Below are 26,957 nucleotides of genomic sequence, written 5' to 3'. Positions count from 1 at the left end.
GTGGTAGGTGGGGCCAGGCCACTCTTGCTCATCGGATGTCAGAATCCTGTGTCTTGTTTTCCACCAAAGCATGCACTTCCTGAGGACAGGAGCCAGGTCTGTTTCGTCTCATTCCCTCTGTCCAGCACATAATGTCCGGCACGTGGTAGATGAATTTTGCTAAACGGAATGAAGATTATACAATGCCGATTTTCAGAAGCAATCCAGACATAAGTATGCTAATTTCTTAATGAAAATTCAAGTATTTCTCATCTTTATCCATGTCATTCACTGATTGATCAGGTCTTCACTCATACCCCTAGTGTGCCAGGCACTGGAATAAATAATGGGATATAATGAAGTCAGAAGCGAACTTGAGCCTTGCTCCCATACAACTCCATTTTATTGAGAGACAACCACAGGAAAAAATAAATTAAGTATCTACTGATTGAAGGCAATTAACAGACTGCCATGACCAAAGCAAGAGGCGGGGATGGGCTATTTCTGGGAGAGGATGCCGACTCCCCTGGAAACCAAACATCTCTTTCAACGCTAGCTGCTGCCCTATACACTTTGTGCTTGACAACTGTATGGAGGTATTTACATGCCGTAACATTTTCCTATTGTAAGCATACAGTGTAATGATTTATAGTAAATTTGCGGAGTTGTGAAACCATCACCATGGTCTATTTTAAAAACATTTCCGTCATCCTAAATGTTCTTTCTTGCCTGCCTGCAGTTAATCCCTGCTCCTACCCTGGACTCCCACTGATCTTCTTTCTAGAAATTCCATATAAATGAAATCATACAACATGGGATCTTTTATGTCAGCCTTCTTAGGCTTAGCATGATGTCTTTTTTTTTTTCTTTGGATTTGTTTGTTTGTTTGAAAGGCAGGACAGCAGAAACAGAGGAGGAAGACAGAGAGAGAGAGATCCTCCATCCACAGGTTCATTCCCCGAATAGCCACAACAGCCAAATCTGGACTGAGCCTAAGCCAGGTGTCAGGAGCTCCATCCCAGTCTCCGACATAGATAGCAAGGACCCAGGTACTCAGGCCATCTTCCACGGCCTCCTCTGGCACCTTAGCAGGAAACCATATCGGAAGGAGAGCAGCCGGGACTTGAACCTGCACTCTGATATGGGATGCCAGGTCCACAAGTGGCAGCATGAGCTGCACTACAGCACCAGCCCCCTTAATGATGTCTTTGAAGCTTATTCTGCTGTGTGTATTGGTAGTTATTTTTACTGCCAAGTAGTATTCCATTGTACAGATGGGCCACACTTTGTTTACACATTCACCAGGTGATGGACACTTGGATTGCTTCCAGTGGGATCTATTAGGAATACAGGGCTATGAACATTTGCATATAAATTTTTGTACAGACATGTATTTTCATTTCTTTTGGGAATCTACCCATCTCTTCTAGGAATAGAATTATTAGGTCATCTGGTATGTATATGTTTAACTTTCTTTTTAAAAAAAAGAATTATGTATTTACCTGAAAAGCAAAGTTACAGAGAGAGAGAAAGAGAGAGACAGATCTTCCATCTGCTGGTTCACTCCCAAGATGGCTTCATGGCTTGAGCCAAGCTGCAGCCAGGGCCCTGGAACTCCATCTGGGTCTTCCATATGGGTAGCAGGGATCCAAGCATTTGGACCATCTTCTGCTTCTCCAGGTATTTGCAGGGAGCTGGATCAGAAGTGGAGCAGCTGGGACTTGAACTGGTACCCATAAGGGATGCCAACTTTGTAGGCGATATGTTAACTCATTGCCGGCCCCCTATGTTTAACTTTAAAATATATATATATATATATATACACATACATATATATATATATATTTGGCATATATATGTTTAACTTTAATATATATATATGTTTAACTTTAATATATATATATATTTGGCATATATATATGCCAAATGAATTGTGGCCAGCGCTGTGGTGCAGGGAGTTGGGCCACTGCCTGCAGTGCTGGCATCCCATATGTCTCTCCGTCTCTGTCTAATTCTGCATTTCAAATAAATAAGTAAATCTTTTAAAAAGCAACAACAACAAAAACTGCAGAAATATTTCTAAAGAAACTATCATTTTACTCTCTCACCAGTAATATAGGATGACTTATTTTTAAGATTTTATTTATTCATTTGAGAGGCAGAGTTACATACAGAGAGAGGGAGAAACAGAGAGGCCTTCCATCCGCTGGTTCACTCCCCAAATGGCTGCAACAGCCAGAGCTGGACAGTCCGAAGCCAGGAGCCAGGAGACCCAGAGAAGTCTGGGTCTCCAAAATGGGTGCAGGGGCCCAAGGACTTGGGCCACCTTCCACTGCTTTCCCAGGCCATGGCAGAAAAATCTCCTACTTCCTTACTGATTTTCTCCCTTGTTATTCTATCACTCATTAAGAATTGAGTATTGAAGCCTGCAGTTACAGTTGTTGAACTTTTCTATTTTTATTTTCATCTGACAGTTCTTGCTTCATGTATTTAAAAATTGGTTGTTAAACATGAATATGTTTATGGCTGTCATATCTTCCTGACACATTGACCCTTTCTCTTGTGAAGTAGCCTTCCTTGTCTCCAGGAATCTTTATGTGTCAAACGTCCATTTAGACCATCCCGCTCTCTTATGTTTACTGTTTGCATGGTATACATGTGAATCTAAGATGCATCGCTCCTAAACAGCAGCAAGTTGGATAATTTTAATCCAGTCTGATAATCTCCAATATTTGATCAAAATGTTTAGTCCGCTAACATTTAGTGTGATTTTGTTTACCTTGTTGGATAATTTTGTCTGTCATTTTGCTGTTCATTTTCTACCTGCCTCATGTCTTTCCTATATGCCTCTTGTCTTTTTTGTTCATCTATTTCTCCTCCTAAACTTTAAAATATATGTGTTTGTGTTTATGTGTACCATTTTAATTCATCTTAATTTTTTTCACTATTTTTTGTTGTCATATTCTTAATCTTAGCTCTAGGAATTACAGTATATATTTTAGCTTTTCATAATCTACTTCAGGTTAATAATGACTTCATTTAATAAAATAGAGGAACATGATTCCAGTATAGAAGATTTTCTGTCTCTTCCTTTTTTTTTAAGATTTATTTCCTTATTCGAAAGCCAGAGTTACACAGAGAAAGGAGAGGCAGAGAGAGAGAGAGAGAGAGAGAGGTCTTCCATCTGATGGTTCACTCACCAATTGGCCTCATCGGCCGGAGCTGCACCAATCCAAAGCTGGGTGCCAGGAGATTCTTCTGGGTCTCCCACATGGGTGCAGGGGCCCAAGGACTTGGGCCATCTTCTACAGCTTTTCCAGGCCATAGCAGCTAGTTGCATTGGAAATTGAGCAGCTGGGTCTTGAACTGGCGCCCATATGGGATGCCAGCACTTCAGACCAGAGTGTTAACCCGCTGAGCCACAGCGCCAGGCCCCTGTCTCTTCCTTTATACTATGATTGCCATATCTGTACTTGTTACTAACCCAACAACTCAGAAGTATAATTATTGCTTATACATTATAATGGTTTTTAAACAAATTAAAGAAAGAAGAAATGTATATTCCCACTGTCAACATATTCACCATTTCTGGCATTCTTCATTTCTTTCTGTGGATATAAATGACCATCTGGTGTCGATTCCTTTCAGCCCAGAAGACTTCATTTAGTATTTCTTGTAAGGCAACTCTGCTAACAAGAATGACAATAAAATTCTCTCATTCTTTGTCTCTAAATATCTCTATGCACCTTCCATTTTGATAGGTAGTAGTGTTAGGGAGAGAATCCTTTTCTTTTTTAGAAGATTGATTTATTTATTTGAAAGTCAAGAGTTACAGAGAAGGAGAGGCAGAGAGAGACAAAGAAATCTTCCATCCTCTGGTTTACTTCCCAAATGGCCCCAACAGTCAGAACTGGACCAGGCCAAAGCCAGGAGCTTCATCCAGGTCTCCCACGTAGGTACAGGGGCCCAAGCACTTGGACCATCTTCTGCTGCTCTCCCAGGTGCATTAGCAGGGAGCTGGATTGGAAATAGAGCAGACAGAACTCGAACTGGTGCCCACATAGGATGTGAGCACCGCGGTAGCAGCTTTACCCAATATGCCACAGTGCTGGCCCCTAGAGAGAGAACCTTGATTGATGGGTTTCCTCCCCACCCGACTCTTTTCAGCATTTTGCATATATCATTGTAGACTGTAGTGTCTTTCCCTCCATTGTTTCTGATAAGAAATCAGCCATTCATCGTGCCGTTGTTTATCTCCACATGACAAGTTATTTTTGCCTTGCAGCTTTCAAGATTTTCTTTCAGTCACTATTTCTATAATTGCTTTGTTTTGTTTTTGGTACTTTCTCTCCCCCTTTTTGTTCTTGGACTGCCATTACCCATATGTTGTTGTGCTTGATAGTGTCACACAGGTCTTCGAGATTCCGTTCACTTTTCTTTAACCTGTTTTTCGATTTCTTCAGATTGGATCATTTCTGTTGACGAGTTTTCTAGCTCACTGACGCCATTCCATTCCTTGTGTTTTTCAACTTTAAAATCTCCATGTTGCTCTTTTTCATTAGCTCCTCTTTCTCAGTTGAGGTTCCCTTCTGGTTGAGTCATTGTCATCATAATTTCTTTTGGAAGAGTTTCACTGACTTTTTTGAACATGTTTCCAATAGGTGCCTGACGTCTTTGCTAAACCCAACATCTGAGCCACCTAGAATCCGTTTCTATTGACTGCTTTATCTGACTGAATGTGGGTTACACCTTTCTTTCCTTTTCCTGTCATGTCTTATTTTTTTGGTTGTTGAAAACTGGATATCTTTGACAACATATTGTAACAACTCAAGTTTTTAAGTACTTGCCTGAACGTGATTCATGCCTTCTATCTGCCCTGCCATCTGCTCAGTTCCTACCTTTATTTTGTAAGCCTGTTTTCCTATGGGTTGAGCTGTTTGTGTGCATACCTTAATGGTCAGCCAGTGACTGGGAAAGGGTTGTGTTCAGTAAACTCCAGCCCAGACTTCCAGCCTGTGATCAGCATGTGGGCCAAGGTGCGCATTCGAAGTTCAGGCAGTTTCCAAGTCTTCCACGGCTTGGCTTTTCCCTGGCCTCTCTCCGGTCTCCCAGCACATGCACACGCATTCCCAGTCCAGGAGAGCTGCTCGTGCCTCTGTGACTCCGTCATTTCCAGGATCTCTCCCCGTCACATTTTTGGTTGGTCTGTCACTCAACCCAACTAAGAATGCAGCCTCAGGCTGGCAAAGCGGTGGCTTTTCCCTATTAATTTCCCTACCGAATTTGCTTCTTTTACTGACAGTGCTCCTGGGCATGGATTTAGCCCTCTGCTCCAAATCAAGTCAGCCTCTGCTGGCAGCCCAACCCTGGTAAAACCATCATTGTAGCCAAGTGAGATAAGAGGGGAGGCGGGGATGTTCTTAACCAAAGCTGTGCCAACTTTCAAGGAATAAACTCTGCACTTTTCTTGCTTGTGATCATTATCCAGAACCCTGAAAGGTTATTTTGACAGTTGTCCAGTTTTACACTTGTTTCAGAGGGAGTGAATTTACCAACCTCTTCTGGCATAGCTGGACGTCTCCCAGTTGAAGGATTGTTGCTAGTTTGTAGAAAGGCGGTGAGAAACCTCATCCTTGATTCCTTGTGCATTTTGGTCCCTTATTTCTCAGAATTCCAAGCACACTACCCGCCCCCCCTCTCCACTCCCCGATAGAGCTTTGGGTGCCTTGAGGTTCCCGGCGAGGGAAAATGACCAGCTCCACCTGCCTCTGTTCGGTGCATTCCACCATGAAAGGGCCGGATTGCCAAGGTCCAATCTGTGTGTGCTCACATCAGCTTCTGGTACAGGGCAGCGCCTTTCCCTTCAGCTGACCCAAAGGCAACAGGTGGGACCTGTTTTTGGCAGAATTCTTGAAGAAAAATGCCCTAGTCATCAGCTTGCTTCACGTTCATTTATCTCTGTCATCTGGGAACACAATATAGATAGTATCAGGCCCAACAAAAGGTACATTCTGATATTATTTTCAGTTTTTTGTCTAGACAGAGAAGACTAAGCACTTGGATATCAGAAATCCCTACCACAAAAAATAAGAAAGACACACTCTGTGGAAGGCCAGAGGGGGGTAGCAGTACTTGTTCGCTTTCTCTATATTCTTTAAAAAAAGAAAAGAAAGAAAGAAAGAAAAAAGTTTAAGCCCCACCACCCACTCATCAGGTGATTGGAGACTGTAGTTGTAAAAATGTGCTGCAGGCAGAAGTTCTGAAAAATCCCAGAAAGTGCTGAAAACATCTCTAAACAAGGTATTTTTCTTCTACACCTTTCTTGCTAAAGGTCCCAATTGCTGCCAAGAAAACTAGTGAGAATGTTAGCTGCCAGATAAAAAATTTATGACAGTGTTTGGCAAAGGACTATCTCGCTGCTTGTTTTCTACATTTCCACAAGGCACTCGAAGGCAGCCTCTTTTCTCTCCTCCGCCCCCACTCCCTCCCACCCCACCCCCCACTTTGGGTGCGTTTCCCTTACTGATCAGTGTTCTGGGTCTGTTTTCTAATAAAAAAGCAAACCCCTATAAAGTAGGATTAAACAATGTAAGTTTCTCCCCTTCGGTGACCTCTCACAAGGTGAGGGAAATGCCTACAAATACGACAGGTAGGTGGCATGGAGTGCTTCCTGAGAGTAGGCACATTTATAAGACAAAGAACAAGGCCTCTAATTAACAGCTGGAGACTCTCCCAGGTAGAAGGAAACTTAGAAACCCCCAGTCCTTGCATACCCCAATGTCCAACACTTTTCAGACAAGAAAATGGGGGCCCCAGAGCAGTCAAGTTTTTGCCTGAGGACACACAGCCAAGCAGTAGTCCATCTGGGACCAGAGCCTGGCTCTCCTCTGGATACCCCCCACTTTGTACCAACAGTGCTTTTATTAGTGTGGCACACACACACACACACACACACACATGCCCTTGGCATGCTGTATGAACATTAGAGCTCTGGGCTACTCTGCTTCATAACGATGAGAACATTTGCTTCTCTCAAAGTCTTCAAAAATCAAGTGCATTAAAACTGAATCAAGACAGGGCATTTGTCTAGGGAGGTGGCACAGCCTGCCCGTATGGAGTTAGCCACCTGCCTGCCTCAGTCGCGTTTACTTACATGAGCCTTTTTTTTTTTTTTTTGACTGACAGAGTGGACAGTGAGAGAGAGAGAGAGACAGAGTACATGAGCCTTTTAAAAGGCAGGAGGGGCATGGGGTGTATTAGGAAACAAGTTTTGTGAACCGACTTTGGATGTTAATCGTCATTATTACCTAGGCTGCTGAACACCTTGCAGTATTTGCCTGCCTAAGAAAGCGAAATTATCTGTCTCCGTCTTCAAATGGTTATCAGTTTGTGCTTTCAGCTGGCAGTTAGTGCTGCTCAGCCCTGACTCCAACGCTCGCGCGCACGCCAGAGCCCGCGCTGGACCCTTGCTCTTCAGCCACTTAGGTCCGTGGAGGCGTCTGCGGTGACCGTCCCGCCCTCGGGAATGTGGGAGCGTGGGCCGGGCTGTGGCTGTGTTAAGGAAGCAAGCGTTAGTTGATATAAAGTACTGCAGACAGACCAGGAGTAAGCGGATTATTTCAGACAGCGTTAGGAGGTGACTGGAGGAAGATTAGCTCGACATGAGGCAGCTCCCATAAGCAAATTAGAAAACCTCCCCAATTAGTGAAAGAAGCGCAGATTTGCGCTGTTTGTGATCTTCTGCTGAAAGGCAACGTGTCGATGTTCTGGTCTCTTGTCTTGATTTAAGTTGAAATGCTGGCATTTCCTATCAGTGCCTGTTAGCCTCCGAGGCTGTGTACTGGCCTAATAAATGAAGTAAATCCCTGTTCTCCCCGCCGCTGGGCCTTCCCTATTCGGAGGTTCTATACATTGGGTAATGTTTGACTTGGCGCCCGAATAATCTCTAGGGCATATTATAATGTCTCTCTCCTGGGAGTAGTTGACATGACTCCAGTGTACCACTCTTAATCTCTCTTTTGTTTGTTTATCTTCCTGAACATGTATCACGCTGAAGTCATAAAAATGAAGTGTGCAAAATGCCAGATGCTGCAAATGCAATTAGAGACATAAAAATAACTTCCTTGGTGGCACTGCTTGAAATCTGAGCCGGGCCTTGTTTTTACAAACAAGGTGGCTCTTTTCTGTTGAGTTACTGATTGTGAGCTCCGATAGGAGGTACAGCTCTGCCTCCGAGGCCAGCCTGCAAACATTCAGATCATTCTCGACTCCACGCGGCTGCCGTATGACGTCATTCAGTTGCAGGCGTGTGTTTCTCAGGGTGCGCTGTGCACTCTCCCGCTTTGCTTCGTAACCGCTGGTGGCTTGCAGTGAGGTGGGACGGGGCAAGAGCCCTCAACAGACTGAGCCCAGCTTCGGGAACAAAGGTGGAGTATCTGCACTCCTCATTTTTCAAGATCTCAGATGCATTCCAGATAAACTTTTGTTTCACCAGAATGCAAACTACTACAAACAACCACAAACTGCAGAATTTATTTTTACAGTCTTATCCAAGGAAAAGGGGAATGTTTTTGCATGTAGCAGGAGAGCTGCATATTTTTTTTTCTAATTTTATAAATAGTGTGAGTTTATTAGCCAAAAAATTCTATAAAATACAGCGAAACAGATTTTTAAAAATCATTATTTCCAGCACCTAGATACAACCATGATTTTACATTTCAATGTTTATCATTCAGATTTCTGTTTTACATTTATATATATATTTTTTTTTCTATGCATAAAGTTAGTATCATAATATGCATTCCAATCATAACTTTTGCTTTTAATCTAATATACTATATGCAAGAAAATTGATGTTATTGATGACTACAATAACGCTAGATCCTGTTACACTTTTTGAATCATCAAGAACAACTTTGTCCGATGTAGTCTTAGCATTAATTCTATTTTCGTGTAATTTTTTTCTCTGACAATGATCACTACCCAGTGGCATTTGTGGCAACTCTGGATGCTATCACGTCACCATGTTCCTCTGAGCAGAACATTGCATTTCCTGTTTTCACAAATGTGATCTAATTTGAACATCACAAGGCCCAGGAGGTGGGGAGAGAGGACAGGAGTCCTTATCCTGACTTCATTCACCAGTGCAAAGTGCCTCACCTGGCGTGACAGCCATTTGGAGCTGGCAATGGAAAGCTCAGCATGGGGTCCTTGAAGTTGGATCTGATTTTAAATGCAGGCCAGCCCTGCCACTGGGCAGCCCTGTGATCTTCAGCAAGTTAACTCCCTGTGCCTCGGTTTCCTCCTCTGCAAAATGGGAACATTGATGACTTTGTCAATGATTTGTAATGATGATTAAACAAAAGAATTCGTGTGAAGTTATTAGGATAGTAGAAGGCACCACAATGATTTTTACCATTTGTTTTATTTTCCCCACAAGTTCCCTCTTACTTTCCTATAACATTACAGACAAATTAACTGGCTAGGTTTCTTTCTCCAATTCACTCAATTCGTAGGTTAGTAACCACAATTATATGTAATAATATACATTAATTCAAGAAAATGTAGAAATACATAAAAGTAGAAATTAAAAAAAAAAAAAACACTACCCAAACCAACACTGTTGACAAAGGGCTGTAGTTCCTTCCAGGCATTGTTTTTTTTTTTTTTTTTTTTTTTTTTTGGGGGAGGGGGGTGCCATTTCCTTTTGACAAGTCAACCCGTGCACTAGAGGCGGAAGTTAAGGCGTGTGTTTCAGCGGATGTTCTGCGCTTCCACACTCTGCTCTCGCTTTCCCATTACGAAACAAGTGTCCCCTTGGAATCCCACCTCCCTGGGAAGCGGAGGGAGCCAACAGGAGTGTGCTCATGGGGCTACAGGGGGGGTTAGAAGGGCACTGCGGAGACTTTTGATGATGGGTTTCCTTTTCTAACTTTTATTTATTTATTTGAAAGACAGAGATAGAGACAGAGATCTTTCATCAGCAGGTTCACTCTCCAAATGCTTACAGCTGAATCAGGCTGAAGCCAGGAGCCTGGAACTGAATCCTTGCCTCCAATGTGGTTGGCAAGGACCCAAGTACTTGAGCCATCACCTGCTGCCTCCCAAGGTGTACAGTTAGCAAGAAGCTGGAACTGGAAGCAGATCCAGGACTCAAACCAGCACACCTCGATATGTACCCAATGCCAGCCCCAACTGATAAGTGTTTAACCCCCTAGTCCTGGGGCTTGGGAACAGCTGAAGTAAAACCCACCCTTGCCCCTTCACAAAACCAGCTTCTATGCCATAAATAAAATAAAATAAAAAATTTTTTAAAAAGAGGGTCTGGACAAGACTCCAGCAGAGGCCATGGTCAGCCGGGGTGGCCTTGTCACCCAGCCGTGGGCAACTCTTTGGAAGAATTACTGCCCTGGAACACCTCCAGCCATGGGGAAGAAATGCTCTCCCTGGACCTTTAAAAGGAGGGGTTCTGTTCCGGCTGGAAGGAGAATTCCTACAGCCAGCCATCCCCTGTCAGCTAATTTGGTAGTTCTCTATCAAGCAAACCATTAGTGAATACATTGATCCTTTGTTTCTCTCCCTTTTTAGCAGTTCTGCCTTGGCTATACCCAAGATTTCTCTGAACCAGTTGGGCAAAATTGATTTTTATTAGTTCCACTGGCCTTGTGGAAAATTATCTCATGAACTGGTTTTTACAGGAAGACTCAAAGCACAGCACAGGGTGAAAAATAAGCCTATAGCAGTCAGAGCTGTTGTGTGAAATGTCTTCAGACTGGAAGGCTGAATTTATTGCACAAAACAAGTACTAGCAAGGCGGAGGTGTGCAATCCCGCTCATTATCACTGGAAAGGGGAACCAAAAAGCCAAGTAAAAAATTAAATTTTAATAATGCCCGTGATATTTTCTAAATCTTTCCTGACAGAAAGATTCTCATTATTTTCATCTGTCTCCGAGTAGGTTCTTTCGGTGCCATCCCAGAAATGGCCTCAGCTGTGATTGTTTCTCAAGCTTTAAAGCATCTGAAAAAGCAAATATATACAGAGAGAAATATGCTTTAGATTGTTCAAGGCAGGGCCGTGACCGCGGCAACATTTCGGCTAGCATGTTTGCAGCCAACATTTGCTGAGGGTGCCGTCAGCTCTCACAAAAGAAGCCCGCGTCATTAAGACAGTTGCTATAAATCCCCCCAGTAAAGGGCACTCACCATCCACTGCCACCGGCTACCGGAGGAACCCAGGGGACCCCAGCCCCCAAGTTTGGGTTCGTTCTGGAAATCACCCCATGCTGGCCATGAAAAAACATTCAAGAACAAGGATGGAAATATCCTGTTGTTTCGGAAAATAGGAAAACTCGCATTCCAAGTTCTCACTATGGCATAGAATTGTTCAGGGATCCGAGGCAAGCTGCAGAGAGGATCATTGAAGTTGCCAGCTCACCATGATGTGAATTCTTTTTTCTTAGCTTCGTAGTGCTTCTGTATAAACCAGTCTCAGTCCCAAAAGAATTTGTAGCGATCATATACATAATATACTATATAAATGAAGCAGGCGTGGGCCTAGTCCAAAATGCAAGATGGGCCGGGTGTTTATCTCTGGGCATTCTGACAGGGGACTTGAAAGGGGAGATGGTTTCAGCTTCCTGAGTCAAGATCTGACAGATGAAATCTCAGCTCCCTGTCCCGCCCGGCCCTGCCTGCGGGGGGAGAGCACTTTCCCATGGGACCACAGGCGGGGCCCTCATGGCGGAGACGCACGCTGTGTGGAGGAAGAAACTTCAGGATCAAGAGCATCCTTAGAGTAACATGATGGCTGCCTCTCACTGCTGGGAGCTTCACGTGCTGGGCCAGGCGCAGCAGAGAGAGCACATGTGGACCCAGACAGGGCGCACCTGCGGGGGGCTCCAGGTTCCGCCACTGCAGGGCAGACGCCAGGGTTCCACGAGGGGTGATGAACCCCACGTCCTTTAGGCTCCTCAGCCACCGTTGTTTGTCTCAACTGGGCTTTGGACAAGTCGTCAGCAAGACAGAGTTGGAAGTTGTTCCCTCTGCCCATGACCCGGAGCGGACGCAGCTCACGTTGATGACTAAGGGCCATCCTGATCCAGGGGCCAAGTTGGGGGTGGGGTCTCACAGCCACTCCTGAACATCAAGGCCAAGGTGCTTGGAAGAAGGGTCCCCAGAGAATGACAGACTGAAGGGGGGCTCCTCCCGTGCTCATTCGTGGTTAGTTTTCCTATGCCCTGCAGCTAAACCAAGGACCCAAGAGTGATGTCAGGGCCTCTCTACTCTTGGCAACTTCCTTTCTGTGTTTTTATCAAACCCTCAGACTTGGTCCTCAGCATCCACCCTCAAGGCTCTCACGCGTTCACTACCATTGTAGAGATCAGAAAACTGAGGCACGCTTGCTTGTCTCCCCGAGATCACTCACGACGGCAGGTAGAGGCTCTGCTGCAAGCCTCTCTCTATCACTCACTCCCCAGTCCGGACTTGAACTCCTCGCAGGCCCAGTGGCTTATAAGCAGTTGGCGTGTAAATGCACACCCTCCGGCCTGAGAATCCCCAGCCGCGTTCTGCAGGCTGCGTGCAGGTCAGCAGGCTGCAGAGGTGCCGTCCAGCCCTGACCCCTGCTTGTGCTGCTCACGATGCTGGGAGAGTCTGCGGGGCACACACCAGCTGCTTTGTGGCTTCTGTTGACCTTGCCCGGCCTTTGACCCCATGGTTAGGAATCAGTTATGGGCTAAGTTGGCTGCTCTGGGTGTAGACCCTGGTTATTGATGTTCATGCAGAGCCTGAACTTGAGACTTCAGGGAGCCGCGGGGTCAGAAGGGCTGGACTTTGCCCGCCTCTGAGGGCCTCTGCAGTAGGGTGAGGCAGGGATGCGCTTACTCCACCACCGCCCTCCTTTGAATCTGCTCCTTAATAACTAATCAGAGGTCGGAGACCGGAGGCCACGGGCCGAGTCTGGCCTGCAGATGTGCTTTCTCTGGCCACCCAGTGTTTCAGGAAACCTTGACTTAGTTGCCAACATTTAAGACACGGGAGCTTTCACAAAGAACCCAATTTCTGGCTTCTCATGGCAAATCAGAAGGTCGGGGGCACTGAGCCCACCTTGAGCTGCAGCAGCAGCCAGGAGTGGCCCCTTGAATCAGAAAATAAGGCTGGCACCCCAGCTCCCTCGGTCCCTTCTCCTGATGGCTGCAGACTGGATATTGCCCACCCCCACAGGACTTCTTGATGAGAGAAGAAAGCCCACTCGGAGGCGAGCAGGTGATATGGCTTCACCTGCACCTACCTGGGGCCCCTGCTATCTCATCCTCACCTGCCCAGAGAACGGTGAGTCAGGGCTCTGCTTATCTTTAATGAGCCTTCCAAGGAGGCTTCTTCACCTGGGTTCACCTGTTTGGCGCTGATGAATGCTGCTCTGGGGTCTGTGAAGATCAGTGCACACCCTGCGGGTGTCCCAGTCCCTGTCCTGCTTAGACAACAGAGCAGCCCAGGGGTGAGCCACAGCAGGAAGTCCCTCCACCTGGGCTGGAGGGACAAGGGGAGACCCCCTGCTGTTGGGTCCCCCCGGAGATGACAGGCTTGTGGGTAGCTGGTAAACTTCTGCCAAAATGTTTTCTCCCCGTGACATCAGGAAAGAAAAAAGGGGCAATGAAATCACTCTCAGGAGGTAAGAATCAGATGTCAGCTCTTGCAGGGAGATCGCATTAAAGCCCCTACCAAGCCATGCTGTGTCTCCACCGGAAGCTGCCTTGGCCATCAGGAGCTGTCCCCAAGGAAACGGCTGGGGCTGAAGAAGCGCTGATGGCTCCCGGGCCAGTGGCTCAGCCCTGGACAGACAGTCCAGGCCCATCACAGCCACAGCCGGTGTGTCCCGCCAATCCCTGGGCATCTGCAGGAATCAGAGGAGGAATCTCTAGGGCACCTGGAGCGGGGGCAGCTGGGGTGGGGAAGGAGGAGTTTCAGGGACTGTTGTGGGGAGATTGGTGAGCAGTGACCGCAGTGCCGTAATCGTCGTTATGGTGGTGACTTACTGAGCAGTTACTATTGCCAGGCACTGGTGCAAGCACTTCACATTGCACTGACCCACTGATTTAATGACATATTTCATTAATAGAGGACTGCTACCATTGGCCCGTTTTATCAATAAGGAAGCAAATATCAGCTGTTTGAACTGTTCAGATTCCTTGTGTTGATACCTACTTTTTAAAGAGAGGGCTAGTGAAGAATTCTTTTATGTATTTATTTATTGCCAAGTAGGAAAGAATAATGACCATTAAAAAAACTACATGCCCATTGTCCAGGTAAAAACACTGTCACCTACCATCACCATCACTCCATAAAATAAAGCCCATTTTCACCCTGCAGCAGTCAAAAGCCATCACCTCAGAGAAGTAATGAAATCACTCACCCAGAGTTTGCACGGCTGGTGCGCAGCAGCCCCTGGGTTTGAATTCAGGCAATTTGATCCCACCGTGAAGAGTGGCTTATCTACCTCCAGCCTGGGCGAAGCTTGGGCGTTGCTGGTTCAGGAGGGCAGACGAGTCGTGTCCCAGCGAAGGGCAGAGACCTGTGGGCGGGGCTAGGGGGAGGCCTTCCTGCAGATCTTGTGGACCGCCCAGCAGCAGGTGGGAGAGGGGAAGCACCCAAGCTGGAGGCTGGGAAGGAGCTCAGTCCTGGGCTGAGAACTTTTCCAGAGCCGCCTCCAAGGTGAGCCTCGCCTTCCCCCTCGGTGGGCCAGAGCCGTTCAATCCAGGTCATGATAAATGAGAATCCTTGTGAAGAGTCATTGGCATCTCACAGGCAATGAACACCCAACTACCTACACGTGGTATCACTCGCGAAGCCTTGGATAATGCCTGGTGGGGGGGAGGGATTCCTCTATTCCATTGCATGGGTGAACAAAGCTGAGAACCCGGAGCATTCGTCCCTTGCCACAATCACACGGCGATTTTCTTTCCTGCCGAGCCCTCTGTTCCAACGGATCCATGCAATCAAATCTCTCGCAGACCTGAAATCTTTCTGTAGCCTGTCCTCTCACCTGTAGTTCTACACCTGTGTGGTATAGAAGTGACAGAAAGTCAGGGATCCGAGGTCAATGGCAGCTTCTCTGTGGGTGGGCACCATGGGGTAGCCCCCAGAGGACAGTGGCCCCCAACTCTGTGGTGGGGAATCAGATGACCAAGCAGCCACCTAGAGGAGATTAAAAAAAAAAAAAAAAAAACTCTTTTACAGGGAAAAAGGACATGGTCAGTGTGCCAGTGATTGAAGAAAGCTGGTGGGGGCTGGCACTGTGGCTCAGTAGGTTAATCCTATGCCTGCAGCGCCAGCATCCCATATGGGTGCCGATTCGAGTCCTGGCTGCTTCTCTTCCGATCCAGCTCTCTGCTATAGCCTGGGAAAGCAGTAGAGATGGCCCAAGTCCTGGGGCCCTGCATGCATGTGGGAGACCCCGAAGAAACTCCAGGCTCCTGGCTTTGGATTGGCTCAGCTCCAGCTGTTGTGGCCATTTAGGAAGTGAACCAGCGAATGGAAGACCTCTCTCTGTGTCTCTCTCCCTCTCACTATCTGTAACTCTACCTCTCAAATAAATAATATAAAAGAAAGCTAGTGAAATATGCTGCAGAATAAAAATAGCATCTTAATTTACTGTGTGCATTAAGTGCTAGGATAGTCTGATCAGCTAGTGTGTCGCACTGTTGACAGCCAGCCCTTGTGCCCAGTGACCAAGGATGAAATGGCAACAACTCATCCTCAAAGCACTGCTGAGAAGCTGGCAGAGAAGATAGGGCTCACGGGTTGTGTCCACGCTGACCTCTGGGATGGGTGGCATGGCGTGGCAGGTGGAGGTGCTGCCTGAGATGCCCACATCCCGTGTCAGAGTGCTGGCTCAGGTCCTGGCTGCTCCACTTCTATCCAGCTTCCTGCTGCTGGACCTGAGAAAGCAGCAGATGATGCCCGAGTTCCTGGTTCCCTGCCACACACGTGAGAGACCCACATGGAGTTCCAGGCTCCCGATCTCTGTGCTTGCAGTGGGAAAATAAGGCTGGGGGAGTGGGTTACGGCTTCAGGCACTTCTGCTGCAAAAATGGCCGTGCTTCGAGGGTTCAGTAATACACAGTGCATGGGCCACAGGAGTGGTCAGTTTATCCGAGCTGCTAGCATGTTGTCGCTATGACCATTGTCGCTGTAGCTGGTTGGTTGCTGTTACAGTCGCTATGGGCACCACGCCATGGTGGCTTGAGTAGGAATCGCCCAAGAGTAGAGCTGGGTGGAATTTTCTAGCCCCAGGGTTCACAAACTCACATTTCTGGGAAAGCGCTTTTTGAAGAGGTAGAGGATTGTTCATTTTTTATTTTGGCAAGTTTAAAATAATTTCCTTGGAGAAAGTACATTTCCAAGTAAGGCAAGAGGAGAAAACCTTTGTCATCTACTATCACCACCGCTCTATAAACTAAAGGACGTCTTAACACTGAAGCCGAGGGCAGGACATAATCTCAGAGGAAGGGGTGACCTTTGAGTTGAGAATCTCAGTTTCAAAAAAAGGCACCTCTCAGCCCGGCGTGTGGGGGCCACCGTTATCAGCCGTCCCGGCCCTTCATCCTGTTAGGTTGAGGGGGAGGTGGGGATAGCTGATAGGTTTTACATTACCGTCCCGTGCAGGTGCCGTGACTGGCACTAGCCACCTGGGTGACAGTGAGTGTCACAGTGCAACAAAAGTGGGCTGAGACCAGAGGTCGTGACTGCGACCCAAATGGCAGACCTTGGCACATCCCCCCGCCACTCAGGGCCTCCGTGGCCTCCACTCTAAAATGAAGAATCTAAACTTGGCCTTGAAGACCCTCCCAGCTCTCTCCATCTGCAAACCTGTGAGGGATTAAGTGCGCCCTGCCTTTCCAGGGCATCCTTACCGAATTCTCTTCGAGTTCTTTCCAAGTCCTTTGATTGAAGCGAGCCGCCTTGATCCTATCTGAAAGTCAGTAGCCAGCAAAGCCCCTGTCACCTCCAGGCCCCCTGTCTCCGTCAAGTCCATATTTAAGAATGGTGGTGGCCATGGTGCCCAGGCTGAAGTTTGATGTACGCATTTGGCAACATAGAGGATCCACATACCGCTGATCAAAACCCATCGGACTTATCAGTGGGCTGTGACAGGTGCCTCTTGGCTGGCTTCCCGGGCTACGAGGTATCCCCGAGCCAGTCAATGGGACGCCCTCCCTTTCTTTTGATGTTTATGCTACCACCTAGGAGAGAAGACTTGGTCCTGCTGGGGAGACTGTCAACGGGTAGCCCGGGAGACAGCAGCATGCGGGAACGAGGAGCCTGGCCGGGCTTGGGAAGGCAGCGGCTTCCTGGACTCCTGCCTCCACTTTCCCACTGGCTGCTGGAAGTTTCCAGGCAGCCGCTGTGGCCTCTGCCAGCCAGCGCCTCTCACCTTCCCTGAAACGGCATCTCTGTTCCCAGAATGCTCTGCCGACTGCACGCACGCAAAGGCTTTACCTTTCAAAGTACTCTGAAATCTTTAATGAGCTGGTCCTTGGCCGCCTAGGGGGATTGGGGAGCTGGCTGATTTTGTTTGGGAAGAAACTGAAACCCAAGTATCGTGGAGTGACTTGCTCCAGGTCACCTCAGGCAAACCCAGGAGTGTGGGCACACAGCACCCCGGGCCTGCCCTGGCATTAACGCTAATTACGGCCTTTGTTGTCAGGCTCCAGTGATTGATGGCTCACTGTGGCTCTGCAGGCTCCCACAGGGCAGGAACTGCACTTCCTTTTCTCTCCAGAGCGACTTGGCCAGACCTGCCGCGCCCATCCAGCCCTGGAGCCTCCGTGGTGTTCAGGGACCGTCACGTGCTCCAGCGGAGGAGGGCCCCGCAGTGGCTGTTAGCCACTGGACTCGATTCGGGCGAACCCCAGACACCAGGCCGGACCCAGTCTGGAACTCGCTTCTGCTCAGCCCTTGGGCTGAAAGTGGGTTGACATCCCTGAATGGTTGAAAAAAACTCAAAGGTAGAACTTTTTTGTTTGACAGGTGAAAATGATATGAAATTCACATTCTCAGTGTCTGTCAATAAAGTTTTATTGGAAGGCAGCCATGCTCACTCATGAACGGATTGTCGGCACCTGCGTTTGTACTGCAGGCAGCGCAGCAGAGCCTGTGAGACCCACAGAGCCTCCAGGACTGGCTGCCCCGAGTTGAGGTGTGCTCCCCTCTCCTCCGCTGAAGTCGTCCCCTCCGGTACCTCAGCGTGTGACTTTGTTGGCAAGTGGGCTGGTTAAGAAGAGGTCCCCCTGGAGTAGGTCAGGCCCCCCACTCCAAGGTGACTGGTGTCTTCATAAGAAGCAGAACTTAGCACCAGAGCCCTCACTCAGAGCACCCTGGGAAGAGGAAGGCGAGGAGTGGCACCCCAAGGAGCCCAGCCACCCAGCAGAAGCTGAGGGGCAGGCTGGACCAGGGCCTCCTCACTGCCCTCGGAGGGGACCACAGCTGCTAACTGACACCTTGACCTCAGATTCCCGGCCCCTGGAAGTGTGAGAACACATATTTCTGCTGTTTCAGCCCGTGTGTGTGGCACTTGGTCTTGGCAAACCTAGAAAACTAATGCATTTACTCTCCAGCCTTTTACAGAAAACGGGTGCCAGTCCCTGTTAATCAAGTAGGAATTTGGAAATGGTGAACCTGCTCCGGACCGAGCCTCAGTATGGAAACCAAGGCTCAGGCCTTGCTGGAGAGCTTGCTTGTTCCCCGACCTGTCACTGCGTCTCTGTCCTTTGTCCCATGCCCTCAGGACTCCCAGACGACTGATTCCTCCTCCACTAATGTGCACACCTGTGGACTGTTCATGGCATCTGATGCCTTGACAGGTTTGCCCAGAGAGAACGTTCGCTTGTTTCCCTGTTTTAAATGGCTGATCCCAGAGGCAGGAGTCTTGTGGGAAGAGAGTTTGGGATAGGCCCCTCAGTTCCCTCATCTCGCCTGGCTTTGGGAGGCTATGGGCTGTGCTTGTGAGTGTAAATTCTCATTCTGAGATGAAAGAACCAAAGCTCTGGAAGGTGGTGAGTCCCGCAGCCGTGTGCAAAGCTCGCAGGGGATACGGCCAGGACCGTCCTGCCCTGTGACAAGGAGGACTTTGGGTAGATCCACAGTGAATGTACAGTGCAGAGATGGGAAAGGAAAACAGCATGCAGCCCACGACCACCTGCCCGGGTCCATGCGCTGGTCTGGACGCAGGAGCTCAGTGCAGCGGCTTCCCAGGGTGGCTTCCTCAAAGCCCCACAGAGTCGGGGGCTCCAGAGACAGCCGCCTCTCCCTGCTCTGGAGGCTCGAGTCGGGAGTCAGGAGTTGGCAGGGCCATGATGCCTCTGGAGAAGAAGCCTTCCTCCCTCTTCCTGATTTCAGTAGCTCCACACATCCCCTGGCTTGGGACGACACAGCTCCAGCCTCCGTCTCCGCTTCCCAGGGCCCTCTTCCCTGCGTCTCTGTGTGCACTCTTCTTGTAAGGACCCCGGTCACTGGGTTGAAGGCCCCCCTAAATCCAGGATCCTTAATGAATTGTATTTCAAAAACCCTGTCTCCAAATAAGGTCCCATGCTGAGATTCCTGGTGGACTTGAATTTGGTGGAGAACGATTTAACCCTGTTAAATGATCAGTGTGATTGAAACTGAGAGAATTCCTAACCACACTTGCTCAAAGCAAAAGGGAATTGTTTGGCCACTATAGCTGGGAAATACAAGTTTTAGGCATGCAGCTGCAGAATCCAGGGGTTCAAATTATATGTTCAGGAATTTGTCTCTTACTGTCTAGCTCTTGGCTGGGTGGCCGTCCTGCATGTTAGTAACAGTGGCCCTCAGCTGCCCTGAGCTTCTGTTGTCCCTACAGTGGATCCCAATAAAGATGTTACCTTGTCCTTGATTCTCTAGCAAAATCCCCATAAGATTCCATCTGGCTCTGCTGGAACACCAATTCTTGAACAAATGGTTGTGCAGGAGGCAGAGAGCTATTTGGCTGGGCCTACCTGGATCACAAGTCCACCTGTGGAATCAGAGCAGAGTAGGGCTGGGAATCCCTCCCGGAGACGTAGGACATACAAGACCCTGCCTGGGCATCATCAGGTGGCAGGGTAAACACCCAAATCCAGCTCGGCTCTACAAGAAATGCTTCACGTGAAAGTTCTCGTTCAAGGTTGTTGACAGTTGGCCGATTCCCCCTACTCCTGTTTCATCTCCCTGGTGGATGCCAGCATTGAAGATGGAGATCTTTTCCCTCGGCCCTTGTTTTTGGGAAGTGGCCAGAGAGAAGCACGCGCTCCCTTGCCCAGAGTGTATTCCGTGCTCTCACAATTGCTAATTGTAACTCTTGTGTCAGACCCCAAAGGTGGCACATCATTATTCCAGGCCAGTCGGCCAGGCAGGAAGGCAGGTACAGGACAAGACGCTGCACCTGCAAAGTGTCATGCACTCTCCAACTAATGAATGCAGCCTTGCTAAGGAGTTAGGACACGGCTGGCATCCTTAATGGGACGGCGACTAACAGAACAGCCAAGTCCCACGGCTGCGCTTGTGCACAGCAGCCGAGAGAAACCGGGGGGACGTGAGACCACAGAAGCCCCACTTTTTACTGGGGAAAACTGCACAAAACCCAAAAAGCCATGTGGTCAGTGTAGTGGTAAGAAGATGCACTGGAAATTTCTAGGGTGAGATGTGGGCATGATCAGGAAGTACTTGGAAGAAGGAGGGAAAACACGCTGTAGATGGAAGACTTGGATTTGGACTCAATCTAAAAGTGCTTTTAGGCCACAACGTAATAGCAGATCCAATTCAAACTGACTTGAAAATGAAGTTAGTTTATTTTCTCATGCAGTGGCCCATGCTGTAGGGGCCACCGTGCCTTCAGAACTGGGGCTCCTATTCGCTGTCCTCTGCGTCTCAGCTTCTTTTGTAGGCTGGCTTCCCTCATGGGAAAAAAGAGGCTGCCCAGATCCAAGCCTGACATCCACACACCAGCCTGTCCAGGTGACCCAACGTCCCAAGTGAGATTCACTCTGATGGACTGGCTTAAGTCACAAGCCTGCACCCGGTCCAGTCACTGTGGCCAGGGGCGTGGAATACACTGGCCGTCTTAGTTTAGGTCGCAGCCCTGTACCTGCAACCAGGGGTGGCATCAGATATTTGGAATGGAGAGATGAACGCCCTGATGCTTGCCTGCGAGACACAGGAAGCAGAATTTCGAGCTGCACTTGCTGAACCCTCAGCTGTGATGTCACCACCATTAATACACAGTAGCATTGGCTCCAGGTGGACAGAGCCTAGATTCTTCAGTGAGAAGTATTAGGACCGAGCAGACAGAAAGGGATCCAGGTTTTGATAACCAAGAGGCAAAAAGCTATTCTTTGAAGAAAGAGGCCACATCAACCTTGGTCATACCATGGCTTTTGGAATGCATTAGACCAGAGCCTCACTCACCTTGGTCAGATGTCTCCTGCCACCACTTGGGATGTCTATGCTATGCTGCAGTATCAAACAACTCCCAGACCTCACTGGCTCCATGAAGTCCGCTGGGATTGCAGATGAGCCTGTGGGGCAGTGATCCTCCACGCGTTGACTCCGGGATCCAGGCAGGAAGCCTCTCCCCGGCCCTGCAACTGCGTTCCCTGGAAACCCCCGGAAGCAGAGCGGCAAGGAAGCGGCCAGCCGGAGGGTGGAGCGCCGGGAGTTAGATGCTTCCACTGGAAGTGACACCCTGCACTTTTGCTGGCATTCATTGGCCACGCCTGTCATCAGGGGACAGGGCAGTGCAGCCGGTGCCTAGAAGTAGAGGTGAACTGGCTGGCTGAGAGTGCAGTGGCATTCCTGTACTCCGCAAGTTAGAGCAGAGAACCGTGCCAGGTGCCACGCCTGCCTCCTGCACTTGAACCAGCCTTCTCTGATTCCGCCTGCCACCCGCAGGAGCTTGTTTCCAGAAGGGGAGGAGACTGGCAATGGAAAGATTAACCGCTCCCTGGGTTCCACACGGGGATCAGTATGTTCAATAGTACTTTGTGAGTTCAGCCTCAAAGTAAATGGTTAATTCATCTTATATCAACAGCACTGTGATTCATAATGTAAACTTGGAGAATCCTTGATGTTTCGGGCCCACATTCCTGTTAATTTGGCTCTGCATTCTTTTAGAGCCACAGAGTGCTCACTTAATAGAATGCAGCATGCAAATACGCAAGTTTTTGCCTGGAGGCAATTTAGCCTGGCTGTTTCAATGGATGTCTTCTTTCAAGTGTATATTCTTTCTTAAATTATTTACTGGGTAAACACAGTTTGCATTTTCAAAGGGAGATTAAGACTGCTCGCTGCAGACCCAGTTGAGCGGCAGCCCCTCCCTTGCCCAAAGTTAGGAGCCAGTGACTTTGGGCTTCCCCCTAAGTTCCTGGTCTACCTCACTCACTAGCCGGGAGCTCCTCTGCCTGGCTTGTTTCTCGAACTCTCCCTGAACTGCATTCCTTTCTGCTTTGGCCAGAGCGACACAGGCCCACAGCCCTAGCTTTGTTAACATCTAGGCTTCTTCACAATTGGGGCCCATTGGTGCCAGCCTTGTTTCCCCGCTCCTGGCTGGCTCTGTCCTGTCCACTTGAGAGCCCTGACAACTCGCTGTTCTGGTCCCTGTGAGGGCTGTATTTGCCCAGCTCCTTTGAGGTCGAATACTGGATCAATGGCCTGGCCAGTTAACGCTTACTCTCAACTCTGTTCCAACTCCGTGTGTGCTCCCTGTGTGTACCCTCTGGGTCTGGAAACAAATGCCCTCTCCCTCTGGCTTCCTCCAGCACACACCTCCCTTCCCCGGGCGTCTTCTGCATCAGGTGGAAGACCCAGCAGTGCTTGGAAAAGGTGTGGTGGTGAGGAGTTCCATCGTCAAGGGCTTGTTTCCGCTTCGAACTGCAGCCATTTCTGTGCAAACTCTCTGAGATTTTTCTGCACATTCTCCATCCTTCCTTGATCTGAATGATCTCGACGACCAGGGCCTGCGTCCTCCCATCAGCATCCTTTGGACAGTTGTCTGGGCTGTGGGCTGGAGTTACAGGGTGTCCTCCAGCAGGTGCGCCCAGGCCAGTGTGCGGAGCAGCAGAGCGGGTGCGGAAGGGGAAGCCACCAGGCTCTGTGGATGCACCAAGGAGGGGTGAAGCCCAATTAGGAAGACCAGGGAAGAAGCAAGGACTCGGGGACTCCTGTGTGTTCACTTTTTTAACCACGCCTCGGATAAAACCAGTAACACCCACCAGTAATCCTTTATCAGCACCATGAATGCCTGGGAGGGCCTCAGCCCACAAAATAAAATGGTTGTCAACCGAGCTGTACAGGGGACACACAGCTGGGCATTACTTCAGGCAGACTTTTAAAGAATCCTCCTGCTTTTAATCTGTTTTACTGCTGAGTTTCCATGTTGCCGATTCCTGTCGCAAGGCTGATGCGGGTGCCTTGTGGTAAGCAGAAATTCTGACAGTGGCTTGGGCGAACGTGATGGGTAGGACTATTCCGAAGATCTGTTCCTTCCAAAGAAAGGAAGAAACTCAGTGTAGGTTCTAAATGGAGCCAGCACACAGCCCCGATCGGAGTTCGTGATTAGACTCACTTTAATAAGCCGTGAAGTCCCGCTTCTATTTACTTGTTTGGGGGACAGTGGGTGTCGCCGCCTCCTGAGTCAGAGTGGCCTGTTAAGTCTGAATTAGCTGTCATCGCAGCAGAATTAATGTGGGGGTGCAGGCTTTCTGGTGGGGAAGGGAAGAAATAAACGAGACGGATCTTCGCTGAGCCCGGCGTGATAAATGAGGGCCGGGCCGACCATTCATCTCCCGTGAGGGACGTGGACACAGCAGCAAAGGCAGTTGTGCGGAAGACGAGCCAGCAAATGTGATCATTTTGTAACCTGTCAGGAGGAGAGGGAGCTGGTCCTCACGGGGGGCGCAAGGGAGTGGGCTGGCCTGAGATGACAGTCTCCAGCCGCCCGTTTAGGCGGGGCCAAAAGGGGCCGGTGAGGAGGAACCTGGCCGAACCCAAAACGTGGCACCTGCCAGGAATTACACCCATCCACAATCTAGGGAAGGCTGCGGGTACTCTGCAAGGGTTTCCTGGTGAAGCTGCAAAGGAGGAGGGTAAGGGCCACGTTGCCTGGGGCATGGCTGACTCCCACCAATCCCCCGCCCGGGGAAGACCCCTGTCCCGTGTTCGGCATCTCACACGAGGCCGTAGACCTCTGGCTGCGTGACGTCAGGAGATGGCCTGATGGGATGGGTGCGGTCTCAGCCGGGTGGTCGGGCGGCCAGACGGCCAGGCACTCCGTGTCTATTCCTGTGTGGTTCCCTGATAGCCAGCGTGGGCGAGGCTGTTTGACTCGGGTTCCCTTTGAAAGTCTCAACAAAGGATTCCACGTTCGACCTCTTTTCTCCAAATGAGGTAACAAATTATGAAACAACTTCATCAGAAGCTCTCCGCAGGGGCCGGGGAGCCTGTGTCTCCACTCTGGTCCTCCTCCTGGGTTCCTTTGGCAGGGCCAGAACCAAGGGCTTAGAATCCCCAGAGGTGGGCGTCCCCTACCACCAGTGCGCAGTGGGCACCTGGAATACTTTGTGATTGCTCATTTCCATCCTTTTTTTTTTTTTTTTTTTTTGCCACGGAGCAAATGTAACATTTCCCGCTGCGTGCTGCAGTGTGAGCCACAGCGACAGATGACGGGTTCCTAGCCTGAGCTGCAGGTGTGACACTGCTTCTTCTTAATCCCATCCTCTCCTCCCCAAATCTGTCGCTCTCTCCCTCTCCCACTTTTCCCAGGGTATTTTTGCACCGGTAAGTACCTTACTGACACACGTTTCCTTGGAGTCTTTTGCTTGAACAGGAAACGCTGTGAAAAAATGAAGCTCACATTTTAAATTAAAGAGACGCACACATGGGGCCCTTGATCACCTAAAGAGACTGCACAGAACTCGGAGCCTCGCAAGGCATTTGATTCGCTCCAGCGTTGCTGTGAGCGCCGCCCCCAGTGCAGGGAGCCCGGGCGTCGCGGAGACGCGCATGGGTTGTTTGTAGAACCAAAACCCTGCACGATCACATACAAGCGTGCGCCACACCCCCCGGCCCTCCCCGCTCCAAAGCCGGGGTTTGCCCAGCCGCCCTGGCCTCTCCGGTGGTCCTCGTGGGAATGTCCTGCGTCACACGTGTGTTCTGTCTCCTCTGCTCTCCTCCAGAATCATCCAGAACCGCCTCCTGCTCGTCATCCTGGGCATCGTCGTGGTCATCACCATCCTCATGGCCATCACTTTCTCTGTCAGAGGACACTGATGCATCTGCTCCCCCGGATAAACAGCGACGGCGGCCTGTTCTGAGTAATTAAGACAAAATGGTCACATGAATCATTCTTCCGCGCTGACAGCCCCTGGGTGACCCCGCTGTTCGGCTGGAGGGCCGGGAGTGTGAAAACGTTTTCTGTTCCGTTTGCATGCCTGGTTTGTCTTCACCCAGATTTGTGTGTTGAGGGAAGGTGGATACTCGTTTGCCTTTTGGTCACTTCCTCCCCTCACCAAAACTGCCCCGGTGCCATGCTTCAGTACCTTGTAGACCGGCCAGGGCTCGTGGTTTGCCAGAGGGCATGAGGGGTCAGTCACACACCTCTTGTCACCAAAAAACCCTTCTGTGATGGCCGAGGATAAAAATGCAGACAAAAGCAGAGCCCAGCAAAGGAGCCCTGTCCCCGCCCAGGCGTAATGAAGACACCAAACTCGCCCGAGTATTTATTTTTACAAAGATGGGTATTTAATGTCAGTTGTGCAGGAAATTGACTTAGCACTTTCCTTGTTTTTCTGTTGCATAATTTCTTTCTTTTTTTTTTTTTTTTTTTGGAAACCTAAGAATATTTTTTGCTGGACCTGCCCAATACCCACTTTTCACAACTTTGGCCACTGGCTATGAGAAATATTTCCTTGCCTTCCCCCGATCCCATCCACTTCAGAAGTTGCTGGCAGAGCGAGCCCTAGCACAGAATTTAATTGTGACCTTGTCTTCCCTGACCTGTGTAGGCGTCTCTGTCTGCATTCGGTTTTAATATTTGCACTGCCAAAAGCAGCCCTGCTACATGCAAAGGTCTGACAAGGTCCCCTCCACACCCAGGCCAGTATGCAAAGAGGACATGAATATTTCAGCGAGAGCAAGCTCACGGCGCTGTCGGTGTGAAATTTCCAATGTGATTATAAACGTGGGCGACTCCTATAGGGTGATCCACTGGAAATAAACTTGAAGGAAAATGTTCACTCACCTCCTTTAAAAGAATAAGGGATTGTGACTTGGATTTTTTTTTCTTTTTACTAACAATAATGTCAACCAAGCCTTCCTGAATTCACTGTGCATTCAAACCTCTAGCATGCTTTGTGATCATTTTCATTTCTTTCTGTCTGAGGGAACCTGGAATCGCGCGCGAAATGAGCCCATTTGTGATCAGGCTTAAAAGTTGCCCAGGCTGAGGCCATTTTCCCCCAGTCGTAAAGCCAAATGTGTTTTTCTTTTTTTTTTTTTTTTTTTTTTTGACAGGCAGAGTGGACAGTGAGAGAGAGACAGAGAGAGAAAGGTCTTCCTTTGCCGTTGGTTCACCCTCCAATGGCCGCCGCTGCAGCCGGCGCACCGCGCTGATCCGATGGCAGGAGCCAGGATCCAGGTGCTTTTCCTGGTCTCCCATGGAGTGCAGGGCCCAAGCACCTGGGCCATCCTCCACTGCACTCCCTGGCCATAGCAGAGAGCTGGCCTGGAAGAGGGGCAACCGGGACAGAATCCGGCGCCCCAACCGGGACTAGAACCCAGTGTGCCGGCGCCGCAAGGTGGAGGATTAGCCTATTGAGCCACTGCGCCGGCCCCAAATGTGTTTTTCTTAAGACTTCATAGGCATTTCTGGGGTCCGCTGCACCAACGTCTGAATGCCATTGGAAGCTTTGAATGCCTGAAAAGCAGACTG

The 26,957-nt window shown here is 49.2% G+C and overlaps 1 protein-coding gene across 9 annotated transcripts in view; it reads left to right on the top strand.

Annotated features, from left to right (window-relative positions):
• The window catches only part of VTI1A (vesicle transport through interaction with t-SNAREs 1A), a 375,822-nt gene extending 349,541 nt beyond the window's left edge, over positions 1-26,281 (top strand). For all 9 annotated transcript variants that reach the window (XR_011382257.1, XM_002718711.5, XM_070057223.1 and 6 more), the window contains one exon: positions 25,204-26,281. Coding sequence is in view for 6 of the 9 variants with exons in the window: in XM_070057223.1 (XP_069913324.1) it covers positions 25,204-25,349 (146 nt within the window). In the remaining 3 variants the exon portion in view is untranslated. The remainder of the gene's footprint in view (positions 1-25,203) is intronic.
• The last annotated feature ends 676 nt before the right edge of the window (positions 26,282-26,957 follow it).

The sequence above is a fragment of the Oryctolagus cuniculus genome, chromosome 15, assembly GCF_964237555.1.
Source record: "Oryctolagus cuniculus chromosome 15, mOryCun1.1, whole genome shotgun sequence".
Taxonomy (NCBI): Eukaryota; Metazoa; Chordata; class Mammalia; order Lagomorpha; family Leporidae; genus Oryctolagus; species Oryctolagus cuniculus.
The sequence above is the reverse complement of the archived record's forward strand: the minus strand, read 5'-3'. Positions and strand labels throughout refer to the sequence as shown.